General features: G+C 34.3%; 2 protein-coding genes and 1 long non-coding RNA gene across 4 annotated transcripts; 2 read left to right on the top strand and 1 right to left on the bottom strand.

Moving 5' to 3' along the window:
* The first annotated feature begins 27 nt into the window (after positions 1-27).
* On the top strand, positions 28-5,613 carry LOC142611304 (uncharacterized). Of its 2 annotated transcripts, XR_012840008.1 has the most exons (3): positions 50-329; positions 1,703-2,155; positions 2,964-5,613. It is a non-coding gene; the product is annotated as an uncharacterized LOC142611304 (long non-coding RNA). The 2 variants fall into 2 exon arrangements; XR_012840007.1 differs by having other exon boundaries at positions 28-329; positions 1,703-5,613.
* Positions 5,614-7,031: 1,418 nt separating this feature from the next.
* Positions 7,032-17,840, top strand: LOC142610777 (uncharacterized). Its single transcript, XM_075782713.1, has 3 exons — positions 7,032-7,480; positions 16,348-16,416; positions 16,961-17,840. Exons 1-3 carry the CDS (start codon positions 7,187-7,189, stop codon positions 17,573-17,575), a joined length of 978 nt encoding a protein of 325 aa, XP_075638828.1. The 5' UTR covers positions 7,032-7,186; the 3' UTR covers positions 17,576-17,840.
* Positions 17,841-17,930: 90 nt separating this feature from the next.
* Positions 17,931-18,655, bottom strand: LOC142610778 (uncharacterized). Its single transcript, XM_075782714.1, has 2 exons — positions 18,276-18,655; positions 17,931-18,203 (listed from the first exon to the last, which is right to left on the bottom strand). The coding sequence occupies exons 1-2, from the start codon at positions 18,435-18,437 to the stop codon at positions 18,099-18,101; spliced, it is 267 nt and encodes an 88-aa protein (XP_075638829.1). The 5' UTR covers positions 18,438-18,655; the 3' UTR covers positions 17,931-18,098.
* Between the last annotated feature and the right edge of the window lie 404 nt (positions 18,656-19,059).

Below are 19,059 nucleotides of genomic sequence, written 5' to 3'. Positions count from 1 at the left end.
TATTTTTTTCTTGGTTGTACCATAAGTTTCAGCCCTCGTTCTTCTTCTTTATTCATTTTCTTTGTTCTTATCTCTTTCTATTTCTCTTGTTCACACCTCATCTCCTTTTTGACTTTCTCAAAGAAATTAGAAGACTCAAGAAACTCTCTCCCTCTTTCATACCCACGGTTCAACACCAAAAGAAAAAAAAGCTCTCAACTCTTCTCTCCTTCTCACACCTACGGGTCCAGCAGTAAAGAAGAATATTTCTTTCAATTCTTCTCAAGCTTTTGTTCTCAATTTAAAGCTAGAGTGACTCTAGCTCTATCACTCCAAGAACCATGTCTAGGGTAAGTAGAACATCTAATTCTTTTAGTCCATTATCCATTTTAAACTAAAGTGATGGTTATATGATTTTGTATATGGGTGTGTTGGATTCTAGAGATTGTTGATTGCCCAAATATGATTTGAATCATTGTTATGCTTGCATGTGCTCCTAGATGATAGACTAATATAAAATTTGTTATTGGTAAGTGTTAAAATGAGTAAAATAGCTAGATAAACTTTATGGAATTACTATTTGAGGTGCTGAATGTGTAGTTGATTCAATAATTGAAGCTGGTTGAGTGTTAGTTCATGAACTTGTTAAGAATTGCACTCATTGGTCAACCTATTTGGTCATTATAAATCCTGTATTTTTCTAGGACAACTATGGGTAAAAGGTTTGTTGGAGATTATTATATAATATGTCTAGTATGTGTGTATTAAATTTCATAGGAAAATACCATCGTTTGATAATTGTATGTGATTTTACAAGATAATGTTGCAAAGCTGTCACTGTGATAGATTCTATGTTTGCACATGGTAAATTATGTATTAAATTGTACACAGTGAATTAGGATGCTAGGAGTAGTTCTTATTAATTCTAAGACACATATGGTTGTAATGGAAGTGCTCTCACAACATTTGGATCAATATAAAAATAATGGTTTAATTTCTAAGTTGCATGAAATTCTATCAGGACAGATTTGAGCATGTTGTCCTGTATGATTTTTAGTAAATCATGGTTTTATGCTGACTCCGAAATTGATATGGTATTTACTAGACATCCAGATAAGTTTCTCTGTAAAATTGCATGAGGATTGGATGTGTTTAGATAGCCCATTTGTATTTTACAAATGAGACATATGCTGCTGAAAATGAGTAGTAAACAGTAAATGATAACTCTGACTTTGAGGATTTAATTCTAAAGTTAGGGTGAATGTTTTAAACTATAAATTAATATGCTTATCTTTTAGTATGTCTAGAATCATAGATAAATTTTGTGTAACTTGGTTCAAGGTTTGGTACTCAAAGTAGGGGTTCTAAACCATCTGATTGTTATTTTTATGAAGCTGTCTTGTTCAATGTGCTGCCATGTGAGTGTAAATGGTTACATGCCCATGCTTAAAAGAGTTTATGTTTATGCATGCATTATTGCCCTAATCTCAAATCACCTTTTGAAATGAAATTGGCTCTTCTAGAGATATGAGATTAATGTGAGAATGTTGGTCTCTCTACGATTTATTACATCATATTGTTTGATGAATGTATTTTGTGTTTGTGGGAACCTCGTTGAGGTGAGATTAGGATTTCCTTGATTTTAAGAGATAGGCCTTGAAATAAATGTGTAAGTTTATTCTAAGGCATAATTGATAGTAATAAGTTTTGGTATTTGGTTTAGGTGTTACCAGTCCTCGGGTCTGAGCTCTTTCGACTTTAGGTTCTTCGTTCCTCTACTTTCAAGTAAGGGATAAGTTATATGAGTATTTGGCAAGTCATGAGGTTATTTTAAAGTGTAATGTATTAAAAGGTTTTCTATTAGAGATATGGTATATAATCATGTTTCAGACAATGATATGTTTGTGAGTTTTCGAAACCTTATGTATATGATTTAAGCATATTGATGCTATTACTAATTTCCACGAACATGCTATTTAAAGAAAATAATGGAAATGCTATTATTGTGAAATGTATGCAAACTATGAATTTCAATATGATGTATAAGTACGAAATGTTTTCGGGTTATGTCCTCTGGTAATTTGAACTCGATCAAAGTATGTATTGAGGATGGCAGTTCGTCCGCGCTTAATTAAAGTATGCATTAAGAAGGACGGTTCATCTGCGCTCAATCAAAGTATGTATTGAGAATGGCGGTGCGTCTGTGCTCATAAGTACAGACTTATCAGATATGGACTAACCAATATGTTAGGAATAGCTATATTATTTCATTGATCATGAGAGACTGATTTGTTTAAATGCATTATGAAAAGTTAAAAGCTCTCATGAAAGGAAGTTTATGATGAAAAGAAAAGTTGTTTTTTAAAGATAAAAGTTTAAAAAGTTCTGTTGTGCTTTAAAGATAAAGAATTTGATGAAAATGTATTAATGTTCTGTAAAGATAAAGCTTCTAATGAAAGTACAAGTTTACGTTAAAAAGTTATCAGATACCTGTTCTTTATGAAACGTTAAGTTTTATAACTATGAAAGTTATAATTTTTTACGAGAAGAAGTTTATAAAGAAAAGTCTTCTTATTTGTTAAAATGTTTCTAGTTTAAGACAAAGTTACCAATTGTCTGATTTAAGTTAAAATGATTATTTTGTAACAAGAATACACACACACACACACACACACAAATATATATACGTATGTATATGATTTTAAACAATCAATATTATATTTGGTGACTTTGTAAGAAATGAAAGAAATTCAATTCAAAAGGTTTTAGTAATATTATTTTGATAAGAAAAATAAGAACAACTATTTTCCTACGAAGAGCGTATAAGTTATTATTATAAATAGTATAAAATCCTATGCATGAAAAGATGGTCTCCTATATGGACATTTATAAAATGAAATGATTTGATTTACATGCATTCTTATCAAATTCTTATGTATCTTGTCCTTACTGAGCTGTGTAGCTCACCCCTTCCACTCCTTCAGTTAATAGGTTTTATTTTGGAGCAGAGGGAGCCTTAGTCGAGTTTTGGAATGAGCTGATTTTAGTTTTAAAAGTATAGATCCCAAATTAGCAATTTGATATTTAGCTTTGTAGTTTTGTGTACTTTAGGATCTAATGAAAGTTGTGTACCTTAAAATATTAAGAGATGTATTATGTGAAATTTAGAACTTGAGTAACTGGTGGATTATGTTATTCTTTGAGTACAGTGTAGATGCTCTGAATATTAAGTGAAAATTTACACAAAGAAATAAAGAAACAAGAATGAAAAGAAAGAGGAAAAGTTTTGTAAAAGTTTAGTTGGTTTTTGTTAATACTAGGTTTAGGCTTGATATTAACATGCCGGTCATGGTCACAAATCCGAGTATCGGGTTTGGGACGTGACATAACGCACTTAAAAAGCATCTAAATATTACTTCCAATTCCTTTCTACCAATTATAATCTGACTTTAAATTTCACACCAATTCATCAGTTAGTGGACCTAGTTTGTAAGTATGGTCATCATCAGTCTTGGGACTTCTAACTTCTTCAAGTTGTTATCTATGACTAACCATTCTTAACAATTGTGGGAAAAAATAAATGATGACTCTAGATTTATTGCTAAAAGAAACCTTAAAGCATCTACTAATCTTTCTCTTCCATGTCTTCACATTTTCATAGTTTTTGTTAGGTTCTAAGAATTTAGGATCTAAATGTATTAGAACTTCAATGTGTAATGTTGGCAAACTATGATCAAAACTTAGAGTCTAGAATTAGGTTGCTCAAAGTGTATTTATTTGTATAGTTGGAATCGAGTGTACTACAGGATTTATTATGTAAATCTGCAGGGCTCAATCGATTGAAAATTAGACTCGATCAATCGAAACCCATGCAAATTGTTTTTCTGCAGAATTTTCTAACTCAGCCCAAGCCCGTTTGACGTGTAAGGTTTAATGTTTTGCCTTAAGTATAAAAGGAAAAACCCTAACCACTTTTTAAGGTTGTTGTTTATGCTGTATGTGTGAATCTCTTGTGAGATCTAGAGATGTTTGCCTTCATACATACTTAGGGTTATCAAGATCGAGATTGATGTCGAAAGCTTGATGATAGATTCAGTTGCTACATAAAGAACTTCAAGAAATACAAGTGGTATACTTGTGGATGCTGTAGATCTGAAAAAGAAGTAGTCCATGGACTCGGAGCTGTCACGTGGTCGTGGTAGTAATTTTTCTACTTGAGATAGTAATAGGATGTTAGTGGTCTAAGTCGCTATTGTAAAACTTCAATTCTTTCATAGTGGATCTGTTTTACCCTGAGGATAGCTAGGTTAAATCATCCCCAGGTTTTTTACCGGTTTGGTTTTCCTGGGTTATCATATCGTTGTGTTCTTTATTTTCTGCACTGTTTTAATGATATGATTTACTTGTATTAACCTAGATCTGAATAACTTACCTAAGTTAATCAATTGGCTAAATAACTAGGTTAATCTGTTTGTGTTTAAGGGGTCTAAAAACGTACAAGTGGTATCAGAGCAGATTAGCTCTAGTATTTAGATCCGTTGATCTAGGAGTTGATCCCTGACCCCTGTTGTTATGGAACATGGTCGCTCTCTTGTGATCCCACCTCACTTTGATAGAAACAACTATGCCTATAAGAATGAAAGTATTCCTGAAATCCATTGATGAGAGAGTTTGGAATTCCGTTGAGTACGGATGGGAGAAGCCCACTACTCGAGTTAGTGAGTAGCAAATTTCTCAGTTTGAAGCAACTGCTTTTAATAGCAAAGTTATGAATGTTATTTTTAATGTTGTTTCTATGGAGGAATTCAAGAGAATCTCTAATGTTAAAATTGCTCATACTGCTTGGAATATTCTTCAAACTGTGCATGAAGGCACAAAGACAGTTAAGATCAATAAGCTGTAGCAGTTAACATCTAGGTTTGAAAGCATTAGGATGTCTAATGATGAAAGTTTTGATGAATTTTATGCTAAGCTTAATGACATTGTTAATTCTATTTATAATTTAGGTGAAATATATGATCAACCTAAGATTTTTAGGAAGATTCTTAGATTTTTGAGTGAGAACTTTAGACCTAAAGTGACTGTCATTACTGAAAGCAAGGATGTGGACTCCATCCCTGTTGATGAACTTGTAGGATCTTTCTAGTTATGAGTTAGACCTACCCAAGACAAACAAATCTAAATCAATGACTCTTAAGTCAGTTGATGATGTTGTAGGGAATGGATCCTAAAAATTCGACTGTTGCTGCTGCTGCTGATCCTTCACCTTCTACTTCGGATGATTCTAGCGTTCGTCATATGTTGGACACTGTCATGACCGTTCAGGCGGCTTATGGTCAACTTTTGGTGGATGTCCTCACAGAGTTTCAAGCTTTATGTGCAGAGTTAGCGAGTTTTCAACGGTCGCCTTCACCACTTCCTTTTGATAATGAGTCTTGATTGCCCTTTGGCAATTCGTCACAAAAAAGGGGGAGATTTTTGTTATAGAGGGAGATTTGTTTTAGATTGTAGCTAGGTGCTTCACATTGTACTTAATCTTTTTGGCTCATGATGTATTTAACAGTCATATTTTCAAATATTCATCTTATTCTAACGGTAACATTTTCAAATAATCGTCTTATTTAAACGGTCATATTTTTAAAAATCCATACTTTCTTAACAAGCATTTAAAAAAAATTATTATAATGGTCATACTTCTGGAAATCTATTTTTCGTGACAACCATGTTTTTGGATTTTTTTTCTTTATCGATCACATGAATTTTTTGAAGAGAATGATAGATGCAATGGAAACTCATATCCACTTTAATCGAACTAAACAATCAATCCATCAAAAACTATATACATAAAATATAAACTAAACTATGAACCTGCCACCTTCAAAAAAAAAAAAAAAATTTAGAACCTGTCACCTCCAAAAAATAAATAAACTAAAATAAAAACTTTGAACCTGTCAAGACTCATATCAAAAGCCGAAAACATATTTATAAATGAAATCTAAAAGCCAACCTGTCAAGTTGAAGTTGTTTCAATTGAACTAAACTACTAATGTAGTCCATAGAAAACTTACACACATAACTCATATCCAATAACATTAACTCACACAGAAAACCCATTGAATTCAACAAATTTAAGCTTGCCACTTCCTTGATGACAAATGGTATTTAAACTTAACACAACAAAACAATTAATTGGTACTTAAACTTAACACAACAAAACAACATAGCCAATGAGTTTAATGGCAGCTTCATAAACAAAATGAAACAAATAAGCCAAATCAAAAGTTTTAATGACAACTTCATAAAGAAGAGGAGACAAATAAACAAAACCAATAGTTTTCACGAATCTCCTTGTAATTGCTATAAATGTTCAATGAGATTCATTTGGAGTTGAGAATGAACTTCTTGGTCCCTAATGGATTGATGAACTTGAATGAACTTCATAAATTCATTTGTCAGCTCATGCGACATTGGTGTACAATAAATCTCATCAATTTGTTCATAATATAAGTCCACTACTTCAACTTGATCTCGCTTATCTTCAATAATCATGTTATGAAGAATTATACATGCTTTCATAATGTCTTGTAGTGTTTCATGATAGAAAAACCATACAGTTTCACGTACAATTGCAAATCATGCTTGAAACACTCTAAATGTACGCTCTACATCCTTCCTATATGCTTCCTGAACTTTTGCAAATAATTTTCTTTTTTCTCCTAATAAATAATAAAGAAAGAATAAAATAAGAATTAAAAAAAATTAAGAAAGAATATTTAAATGAAGTGATAAAAAAATAGAACATCTGATATATGGTGTGGCGTATTATAAAATAGTGTGTTAAAAAAAAAAGTTTAATGTATTAAAATAACATGAGAATGCTTTAGTGCTCTTATGAAAATGTGTACATGGTTTGGGCAAAATGAAAGGTGATAATGAAAGACTTGTACGGGTCAGAATCCATATTTTGCGGTACGTCAAGTAGAAATGGTAAAACAGAAATTGGGCTGCGCCTATTTTTGATAAATGCGCCTATTTTTGATAAATAAAAAGCAGACAAAGGTCCATTAACTTGAACCCAACCCACGTCCAACAAAAGAAGCAAAGCAGCTTCCCTCTAATCACATCATCACTCGATTGAAGAGCAAGTAATAATATCAGATTCAATCAGTCAAAAAAAAAAAAAAAAAGAATAGTAGATAAAATAAAAATGAAATTGGCGGCCATCATCAACACTGGCACTGGCAGTAGTAGTAGTAGCAGTGGTTTCTTTTTCTTCTTTGATTCGATTTCATCTTCTCCTAGTATAAGTAGAAGTAGAAGTAGAAGTAGAAGTCAGCAGCAGCAGCAGCAGCGGTACCGGAGGTGGGGTCCAGTGGTGGTGTCATCATCATCATCATCATCATCTCGTGCGGCGGAGCAGGAGCTGTACAGCGTGCTTGGCATCAGTCCCAATGCCTCCTCCTCTGACGTCAAACGGGCTTATCGCCTTCTCGCCCGTAAGGTATCCCGATTCTATTTCTTTTTTGTTCATGTATGCCTAGAGGATTTGTCTAAATTAATTCTTTTTTTTTTTAAGGGTTTTTTCTTCTTCTAACTACATTGTAAGATAAATTTTCTTAATTTAGCAATAATATATGATATATCGCCTTTGGCTTCATGAACACTAGGCTTTTGCTTATTTCATTTTCAACTCAACACCCTACCCTAAAGAGGTTTCTCCTTTGTTTTTCTCTCTAAGAAACTCTAGGCATCGGTAATGCGTCTGAACCTCAGTTGGGTTTTGCTAATGCCATAGTAAATAGTAATATCCATTCATTCTAGGGGCTTTATCTCCCCTCATCTCCTTAAGAGCTTTGATTATCTCATCCTTTTCAAAATCCTGTTCCAGCACCAATTTATCTGCCTCAGCTATGAAAGAAAAAAGCCAACCCATCTTCTGTTGGCCTCCAAAACTCAGTCTTTTTTGTAAAGTAATTCGTAAAGATTAACCATCTAGTTCCTTACCTCAGATCAGAATCCTTCTACTAAACCGTCCCATTCACCTCATTGACCAATGTGATTGGATCGCCTGTTGGAATTCACCAACCTGTGGAAGAATCTGGCATTGCTATCTCCTTCCTTTAGCCAAACAGCTCCCTGGTTCCTGCCTCCAAGAAATTTCTTTCAAGGTTGCCAGCCTCTCCAATTTAGATTTCAAATCCTCCCTTCGATCCCTATCTTCAGACGTTAATCTGGTTCTTCCTTCTTTCTCATCTAAGCATGATATATGTAATACCTCAATTTGATTGATTGTGTGATGTGTGTGGGTGAGTCCCACATCGCGCATATGTTGGATTGAATTGGGCTTTATTAACAATTATAAGGAGCCTCAATTGTGACTAGTTTTTTTGAGGTGTAACGCAGATGTGGCTAGCGCTTTTGCCTAGATTGTTACATATGACATGTAACCCTGTGTGAGCTTGGAGACACTACCCACAAAGTGGCCCTAACGAGGATGTTAGAGATTTTAGTGGGGGAGCTTGTAATACCCCAATTTGATTGATTGTGTGATGTGTGTGGGTGTCCCACGTCTGGCATCTGTTGAGTTGAATTGAGCTTTATTAACAATTACAAGAAGCCTCAATTGTGACTAGTCCTTTTGAGGCATAGGGCAGATGTGGCTAGCGCTTTCCTTGGATCGTTACAATATATCATTAAGCAATCTCATTTTATTTGATCCCTAAACTCGCACTTCTTTCAAACCTTCAAATCTTCTTTAGGAGCTTTCAGTTCAACTTTGTGATTAGGGATTCCATGATAGTCATAACTCATAATCACTGCACTAGTTTTGAACTATTTCAATGAACATATCCACTGTAAACCACATATTTTCAAATTTAAAAGATATCATTTCAAAAAGTGTGTGGCTAGAATCCCTACTCTGTTTTGTTGTATCTGGCAAATCTATCATTTCTAAAAGTCTTATTCTCTAAAAAGCACATAAAGTATGCTAAGTATCTTTTCAATTCAAAACATTATTTCTATTCTTTATAAGCATAAGCTGTGAAAATAGGAGACATTTCACTTTAAACAAAAAAGTGGGAGAAAATAATTTATACATATATGGTTTGATGTTTGAATTGCCAAGATATCAGTATCAAATCAGCTTGTTTGGGAGTGGGGAAATGAGTGGAATGGAATGAATTTTTAAGGGATATTCCACGTATTCCCCCTTATTTGAGAGTTTTGTGAGAAGGAATTGAATGCCTGATGTGTTCCCCTTATTATTTGAGGAGAAATTCTTTTTTTTCAATCCTCATGTTTTAAAAACAAAATATAATATAATGGGCTTAATAATAAAAGTATGCATGTATTTCCTTTCATTTCCTGTACTTCTTTATAAACTCCCACATGCTAGAAAAAGAATACCTCATTCTTCTTCTTTACATTCCATTAAATTCCTTTGTAATTTATCTATTCCATTTCATCCCTTTATGAACTCCCCAACATAGTCTATGGTGAATTTCAATCAAATTTGCTCAAGAGGCAAGCATGGAAGAAAATATAAATCTCTTTTTGCTAGTACACAAAATGGGTATTTTATTGCTATGTCTTGGGGATGATTTCAAAATTACTAGGCTTGATGAATTTGCTTTTGTGATCAGGAAATACCTTTTGTGATGTTTGTGGTTATGGTGTCAATTGATATAATTGGTTATGAATATATTTTCTAATAAAAAATCAAATGATTAGTGAGCTTGGGTGTTCTCCAATTGGGTCCAGTTGGTGGCTCATTATTCGATGATGTCTAATGTGAATCAGAATCCAATGATTGAAAAATGGTATATATGCTTAGAAGGTTAAGGAGATATTAGCTTGACCTTTAAATTACAAAGGTAAAAATAGTGTTTTTTTTCTTCCTTATTTTTTTTTATTAATCTTTTATTTTTAATCACTGCCATTTGGTATGTCTTTGTTTTTAAACACCCGTCACCCCCTTTCGTGTTTTTTCTTCCCTCCTTTTTGGTGAATGCAACTTATTACTGTTCCTATATGTGGTGCATTCTTAGAGCCAGGATGAACCATGACGTGTGAGGCCCTTAATCACAACATGGGTGTGATGCAATATTTGTAAGCACAAGGTTATTTCTTCAGGCAGTTTCCCTTAAATTTGCATCAAATTGATATTTGAGGCATGTATAAGGAAAATTTTTAGCTGATACCTCTATAGGACACTCTCAATGTTGAATCTGGGATGTGAGTACATAAGACATGACATTTGTATCTCATGTGATGGTGGGATTCTTGGAACAGATTTGACCTTTATTTTACTTTTAAAATATTTTTCAAGTATTTCATGTCTTTTGTCCATTGCTTATTTACCTACTTTTCATGCATATCACAACACTTGCATCAATTTCTTTGTTCATCTTTAATTACTTTTCCGCTGAATTGATATTTGAGGTATGATGTCTAAGGAAATTTTTTAGCTGATACCTCTATAGGACACTCTCAATGTTGAATCTGGGATGTGATGTGAGTACATAAGACATGACATTTGTATCTCATGTGATGGTGGGATTCTTGGAACAGATTTGACCTTTATTTTACTTTTAAAATATTTTTCAAGTATTTCATGTCTTTTGTTCATTGCTTATTTACCTACTTTTCATGCATGTCACAACACTTGCATCAATTTCTTTGTTCATTATTTTTTAATTATTTTTCATGTATACACACACATATACATACCCCACCCACACATCCCCACACCCAGCCACCCAGCCACCCAGTCAAGTATACGTTAAACATATTGAATTCATAAACAGTTAGGAAGCTGTGTAATGCAGTTACAGAACACTATTTGTTGCTACTTCAGATCAGAGTTCTATCCATTCAAGATTTATTTTATTGGGTCTATGTGTGAGGTCCAATTGAAGCATAACTCATATGGTTTTAAAGGTGTAGTTATAAGTATTATAGGGTTAAAAACAGTTTGGGTAAATTACATTTTAAACCATATAGTTTGGAGTGGTTTCAAATTAAACCCCACACTTGTAGAAGTTTCAAATTAAACCCTATACTTAGAATCTTCTTTATAAGTGAGTTATTGTAATGTGTTTTTTTTTTTTTTTTGATAGGTAAGTGTGATATTGTATCGTAACAAGATGGAGTTGACTAATAAAATATTGATTGTTTTGAATATTAAGGCATGTTGGCCTTCTTTGTTTCTTTTTCTCCTTTTCTCTGCTCTATTTTTTACTATTCAAGTGACCGTTTACATGTACTGTCCTTGCTGTTTTTTTAATTGGTAGATTACACAAACATCTTGTGGGTCTTGGACCCACAACCTCACCCTCCACCTAGCACTTGCAAGGGAAGGAAGTGCCAGTCAAGCTGGAGATCACTGGTTACTGTCCACGCTGCAGGTCTTAAATTAGATTGTGGGCAGGTTTGATTTCGGTTTCTTCTCACATCTACGTCACCTTGAACTCATAAGTTTAATCTATTCTTCTTACTTATCAAAATCCTAGAACCCCGTTTGCCTTTTCTACTAAATAGTCACCAAATAACTCATCAAATCCTAAGAAGCACGAACACGGGTACAACATGGCAATTTTTGAAAAAATAGGACACGGGTACGGCAAGACACATCTATTAAATAATTATTAAATATTTTTTTATTTATACTTTCTATAGATTATTAAGCATTTATTTGTCATATTATATATATATATATATATATATATATATATATATATATCAGATTAAGAATATTAATGGATAATAAAGCAAATCCATGACCATTAAAAAATGTTTAGAATTTAGAATACAAACCAAGAATAAGGATATTTATTCATTTTCAAATGCGCTATTACTATTCAGAGCATGAATGCTCTCTTTGTTTTTTGAAAAGGTTTTTGATTTCTCTTGTTCTTATGTCTCGGCCGTGTTCTTTATTTTTATTTTTTATTATAAAAAGGACATGGCTGAGACACGCATGCAAAAGTTTCCATAGGTGTGTCAAGTGTCCGACACGGATACAACACGGGTTCAGCACCTCAAAGGAAGTGTCTATGCTTCCTAGATTCAAATCACCCTTTAATTCCTAAACAAACAGCTGTTCATAATTTTCTAGTAATTTGCATGCTTCAAGAAATTGTATATTTTCCCTATGTCTATCTTATGAAACTCTAGTCTATTTAATTTTGAGCCATTACAATTTTTTTTTTTTTTTTGATAAATAAGTAGACCTTTATTAATTAAATAATTTTATTTATTTATATATAAAAAATTGTAAAAATTAAATAAACTTTGCTAGAGTGGACAATGCTTCGGGTGTTTTTACTTTCAATTCTTTAGTTGATTTGATTGATAGTTGTACTTTCTATGCAATATAGCTTTGATATTTTGTTGGTTCCTTAGTACACTGCGTGTGTGCTTTGTTTCCTTTGGTTCCTTATACGATTTATTTATTTTTCAATGAAGTTTTATTACTTATTAAAAAAAGTAAAACTTTATTAGTTAGAAGAAAAAAAGAAACAACACAGTATATATTGATAGATGCTGTTGGTGCATCAAGGAACAAGAAAAGTACAACTGTCTATGAAGTTCAATAAGCTGGAGGCTGAATTACCATGAAAGGAAGTCATCCAACCAAACAAAGTACATAAAAACATGAGCTTCATATCCACCGTAGAGTGTTCCGAGCCTTTGAATGTCCTAGCAATCGTAACAACACCGATACCATTCCTAGCAAGCTGCCCTTTCCAACACGCCAGCATGTCTACCACCCTTTTACGCATAATCCACTGCACTTCAAACAAACACAATGGAAATAACCATAACTCTCTAGCCATTTGACAATGTAACAATAAATGGTCACAAGACTCCCATCTTGCTTGCACATACGGCACTAATTCACAATTAGCACCCTCCATCTTCGTAAATTATCAATAGTAAGAATCTTTCCCAAGGCTGCAGTCCAAGCAAAGAAAGCCACTTTGGTAGGACTTTCACTTTCCATATACGCTTCCATGAAAACAGAGTTGCTGCCCCTACATTCAACACTTTGTAATACAATTTAACTTCAAAAGGCTTACCTTTTGTTGGCATGACATCCCTTGTTATTTTGGTTTAGTGGATCAGCTGGAAGAAATCTGCCAACATGCCCAACTCCCCATCATTTAAAACCCTATAGAAATTCTCATCCCGCTGAATCTGGCCCATTTCTCCTACTCAGAAAATCTGCTACAGAAGCATCCTTATTCTGAGCCAGCATATATAATCTAGGAAAAGCATCTTAAAGAGCTCTCTCCCCGCACCACCAATCCTACCAGAAATGAACCTTGGTGCCAGAACGACCCTCATTTTTAATAAAACCAGCAAATTTTCCTAGCCTCATTTTGTTCTTGATTGTTTGACCCCCTTGTACACTTCTTGAGCACTAGGGTGTTCCTTTTTTGATATCAATAAACTTATTACTTATCAATATACACACACACACACACCTTGAGTACCCATGACAGATTTCGTACACCAATTGCCCCATTCACTGCCAAAGCCATTTACCACTAAAGATTTATTAAACAAAGCTAGATGCCTCACCCCTGGTCTGCCAACTTGAATCAGATTATAAATCTGCTTCCACTTGATAAGGTTGAATTTAAGTTCATCCCCGAAACTGCCCCATAAAAAATCCATTTGCAACTTCACAATATGAGCAGCGATAGATAAGGGAATAGGGAATAATGAGAGAAAATATGTTGGCAATCTAGAAAGAGTACTCTTTATCATAGTTAGTCTACCTCCCTTTGATAAATTCTCCTAAGGCCAAACTCACCCCAAGCAAGCAAAGAAAGATTTCCTAAATCTATTCATATATAGGCTCCACTGGGATCTTCAATTTTCTAGGGATGCCCAAGATTGGGAATCGGAACATTTTTACACTTTTTTGGATCTTATCAATTCTATGCCTCTTAATGGTGAAGGCCAGGACAAAACTTTGTTGGAAACGGGCAAGGAATAAGAGGTTTAAAGTGAGTGAGTACTATTTCTAACTTTCCTCTACTCCTGACACTCTTTTCCCTTGGAAACCTATGTGGCATTCGAAAATCCCTCCTAGGGTTGCTTTCTTCTCATGGACTACCGCATTAGGTAAGATTTTGACTCATGAGAACTTATGGCATAAGGGTGTCGTAGTTGTAGATTGGTGCTATATGTGTAAAAAGAGTGGAGAATTGGTGAATCATCTTCTTCTTCATTGTCCTATTGTTTATGAGTCACGGTTTATGGTGTGGACTCTATATAGTCTTCTATGGGTTATGCTGCAAAGTGTTACTGATTTACTTTCGAGTTGGCAAGGTTCCTTCGGTGGACATCGGAGCATTGATTTATGAAGGGTTGTACCACATTGTGTCTTATGGTGTATTTGGCGAGAATGAAACTCAAGATGTTTCGAGGGGAAGGAACGATCTATTTCGGAACTTAAATCTCTCCTTTTCCACACCTTGCTAGAGTGGAGTTCGTCCTTTAATCTTTTTCCTTGTTCTAATTTTTTAGAAATGCTTTATCATTGTAATCTAAGAGTTTGATTTACTGTTAACCATGTACACCCCTGATGTACCTAGATTTTTGATTAATACAATTCTGTTATTTATCAAATAAAAAAAAAGTTATTAATCAACTCCATCTTATTCAAGTACACTAACAGGCTTACATAGACTCTAAATCTTAACCTCCTAATATAAGGTAATAAAAGACAACTTGGACTCAAAGAAACTAAACCTAAGATACTTAGAATCTCCTAGATAATTCTAGTCTCAACTAAATTACCAAACTACCCCTTATATGCATGAGTTTCTGAAGTTACAGTTTTGCCCCTAAATACAAAACTGACCATAACATGTTAAAAAAAAATTAATAAATAAAAATTCTTTCAACCCTAGAATACTTCTAAGACCTTTAAAATAAAATACAAGTTTAATTTCAATTGAACTTCACACACTGACTCAATAAAAAAAATCTTGAGTGGATAAAATTTCGAAGCAACAACAAATTAGTCTTCTATGGCTGGATCACTGCTTTTCCAGAATATAGGGAGTTTCTGTCGCCGAATGTTCATCCATATCATCAAGACTGCATGCCTTCGGTGTTCATTGTATATGGACTATGGTTAATGCATTGTAACTTTCACAATGCATCATAGATTGATATGAAAATGTTTGTTAGTGTGTAGTTTCATGCCTTGTGCCTTCCATGTGGTCCAAATGATGTCAGGGATACCTTTGTGCACTGTGCACACTGCGGGGATGTTATTTTTTGGGCTAATGCCCTTCCACTTTGTTTACTTCATGTTTTCAATTTTTTCTAAAATTTCTTCCCAGATCACTGTATGCATTCTTATTCTTTTTAGTTAATATGATAATGTTATGAAATTGCAGAATTAAACTGAAATGCTCTTTCCCAGTGGATTTTCTGTCATTGGGAAGTTTCACCAAGTCAAATTTCACCCTCTATATGTTTCAAATTTGGATTTTCATCATTGACATTGTATAGCATTTTGAATTTCATCCTTCTGTCTGTGTCTGTCAATGATGTGGCCATTAAATGCCCTATTTGACCTTGTTAGTATTTAAATTTTTTAATTTACAGAATCAATTTATTTTTTTCTCTTTTCCTTTTCCTTTACCCTTCTTTTTTCTTTAGCCCGTGGCGTTCGTTTCTTGGTGATCCTATTTCCACACTCACCAAATCTCCATCTCCCACATCTATGGCCCTCCAAGCCAAGGTGATCCCCAAATCTAGATACCGAGCTTTCCCCAGATCCCAACCTGGACAAGCTGTCGCCTTCATCTAAATATTTGCTGGTATGCCATGACCAAACCCCACCACACAAAGCCACCTATTAGCCGAATTAACACACACAAACTCCATGAAACTACACCATGAAAGCCAAACAACTCATCTCATCCAACTTCCCATTAATCCTTGATTTCACCCAAAATGGTTGTAAAAGAGCACTATTTGAATGGCAATGTTGAGCGATGGAGTCCGGCAATGGTCAAAGTTGCTTTGAGTGGAACAACAAATTGGTGCTTTTGGGAGATTGGGTTGTTGGCACTTCATTTGGATGCTGAGGAAATGCTAGAAAAATGTTATTTTATTTTTTAAGTAGATGTAATTTTTGGATTTTAGAGAATTGTTTTAATTTTTAAAGCTTCTTTTGGCTATTTAATTGAGCTACCATATAAATTGACATGACATGTTTTGATTGGTTCAAATAACAAACGCAGCATGCTTAGGTGGCATTTATGAGTTTTTTTGTTAATTCTCTATTACAAAGGCATGAAAAATTTGTTTACATGTATTTGTCTGTTTTGATTACAGTATCATCCTGATGTTAGCAAGGATTCAAAAGCTGGTGAGGTATTCAAGAGTATCCGTCATGCATATGAAGTGAGAATTCTTAATCATCTGTGATTTACAGCAACTGCTTTATATATGAATGAAAAATTAGAAACTTTTTTTTATCTGTTCACATGAACTTCTTATCTTACTACTCCAGGTTAGGAGATATTTGACTTGCTCTGTAGTTGGTAATGTTTCATGGAGTGTCTGGAAATTGTTGATTTGTGATTCTATTGAAAAAGATATAAACAATTCTATTTTATCTGTGACCAGAAAAGAGATGTTGTGAACAGTTTTAGAATTCGAATATTGAAAACCTGAATGCTGTTTTACAGTCGAAATAGTTTCTGGAATATTGAAAACATTGACTGAGATAATTCTTAGTTGTACTGGAAATGTCATAATCAATTGCTTCCGCATTCAATATTGGTAAAATACTGACTCCTGATTTTAATGAACGTGGTTGTAATAGAAATGTCAAACATTTGCTTCCACATTCAAATAGTGCATTTTCCTTTTCCTGAAACTCCTTTGTCGGCTCATACTTCTAAAAGCTTATGACAATATTTCTGCTTTATGTATCCTCTTAAAGGTACTGTCTAATGAAGCAACAAGGACTCAGTATGACCAAGAACTCAAATTTCATGAAGATACTGACAGGCCATATAGAGGAAAATGGGACCAAAGCCCTGAATATGAAGACAGGGTAAGGATTTATAGGTGGGCTGAACTGAGGTGGAAAATGCAACATGAGAGACATTGGGAACGTTTTAATGTCAGGGAAGATAATTCCTCCAATAATGAAGTAGATGAGGTGGTTGAAGAAGGGAATACAGATGAAGAGAGAGGTCCCTTCACCGAAGTGCTTAGATCTGCCTTTCTATCTTTATTTTTACTGCAGACATTTGGATCCAGATTGTCTCTCACCTTTAGTAGCCTCATGGCTTTGTTTGATAGGAAGTTGGATGCTGGGTATAAGATTGGTTATGTAATTGCATGGCTATTGGGTGGGAGGGGTGGCGTTTTGCTGACATTGTGCCTCTCATTCGCAAGTTGGGTTTGTGGAAAAACCAGTAGCAGTATAGTTGCTCTAGTGGTGGTTGCCATGTGGGTAGGCTCCAATCTTGCGAGGCATGCACCACTTCCACAGGGCGCACTGCTTACTCTTCTCTACATGTCTATTAAGCTGCAGGTCGATTTAAAGTAATTCTTGCCACTCCTATCTTATCTTCTGTAACAAATTACAGGTCTTTGTTCTTTAGATTGAAGTTGTGCATATGCTGATATTTGACGTTCTTCTTGTTGTACATACTACATATACTCACCTGTTGGATATAAAACCCTATTGTCTACAGGTTTGATGAATAGAATTGCAAAATTTGCAAATTTGACATTGAATTCCGTGTTGGACCAAGAATTTGGATTCATCAGATCTTTTAATTTTGGAGCAATATATACCTGTTTTGATTGTATTACTGGCTTTTTTGTTGTTGAAATTTAGTCTGTCTTCACCAATTTGTTTGCTCTCTATCCTTTTTCTTCGAAAGCTAAAGAGATGTGCATTTGAAAATAAAATTTGACACTACTATTTGCAGAATTGTATGAAGTCTACACTTTTATATCCACTCTAACCCAACCTACATCCGGATCCCTCAAAAAGAATAAAAAAGAACAAAGAAAAAAGAGATTGATTACAGAGATAAACTTGTAATTACTTCCATGATCAAATATTAGCAGCTCTTGACTTTCTCATTGTTCCTCATGTCCCTCAGATTCCTCCATAAGTACCTCCCGCTGGCCATGTCAACGAATACCCAGAACCCATTATGAATTGTCTGAAATGGTACAACATCCAAGTTAGGAGAAAGAAACAAAAAAGGGGAAAATCGTGAAAGTTAATACCATACCTTTCTCAGATTGAATTCTTGTTTATCTTTCATTGATATATTTTCAGCTGTAGAGTCCTCAAAAATGCTTTCTGTCTCGGGCGAAGAACAAACTGTCCGCCATGCAAAATATCCTGCCAGTATTGCAGAGAAAAACACCAAGATGAACCTCAGAGGACACATTTTCTTCGGTTGGTTTTTTGGGAATCAGCAAGAGGAAGGAAAACGGAGATGAATGAAAGGGTTGAAGCTTCTCTAACAAAAAATTTCCTAGCTTTCTCACCGGGGAGGTTTGCAAAACAAAGACAATGCAAAGAATGAGAAGGCTGTGGTTTTTAAAAATAGTAAAGCATATAAGAGGGATGGATAAAGAAAACGCGTTGTGGGTGAGACTGAGTGGTGATGGAAGTTTCTGAAAGGTATATTTGTTATGACTAGGTACTCGGTAATCGGTATGCCAATAGTTTGTTTACAATGTCAACGTTATTTTCACCAACTACTACAAAACTTTGCTATTTCAATTTCTTATAAGTTATACATACCAGCTTTATGTTATGTTGGGTAGGAACTATTCAAAAAAAACCAGCCCTTAGGCAGAACATGGAGGGCACTTTCCACATAATCCAACGGTGCTAAGCGAATGTCAGCTACTGATGATCGGCTTCAGAGAAGGAATCATAATTTTTTAAAAAATAATTAAATGATTCATTAAAAAATCATGTCTAAAACTATAAATAAATAGTCTTTAATCACTACATGGTGGGATGGTGGGATGGAGAAAGATAATTACAAACCGATTCAGAAC

This window comes from Castanea sativa, chromosome 9, assembly GCF_040712315.1.
Source record: "Castanea sativa cultivar Marrone di Chiusa Pesio chromosome 9, ASM4071231v1".
NCBI classification, from domain to species: Eukaryota; Viridiplantae; Streptophyta; class Magnoliopsida; order Fagales; family Fagaceae; genus Castanea; species Castanea sativa.
This window is presented reverse-complemented; position numbering and strand designations above follow the sequence as displayed.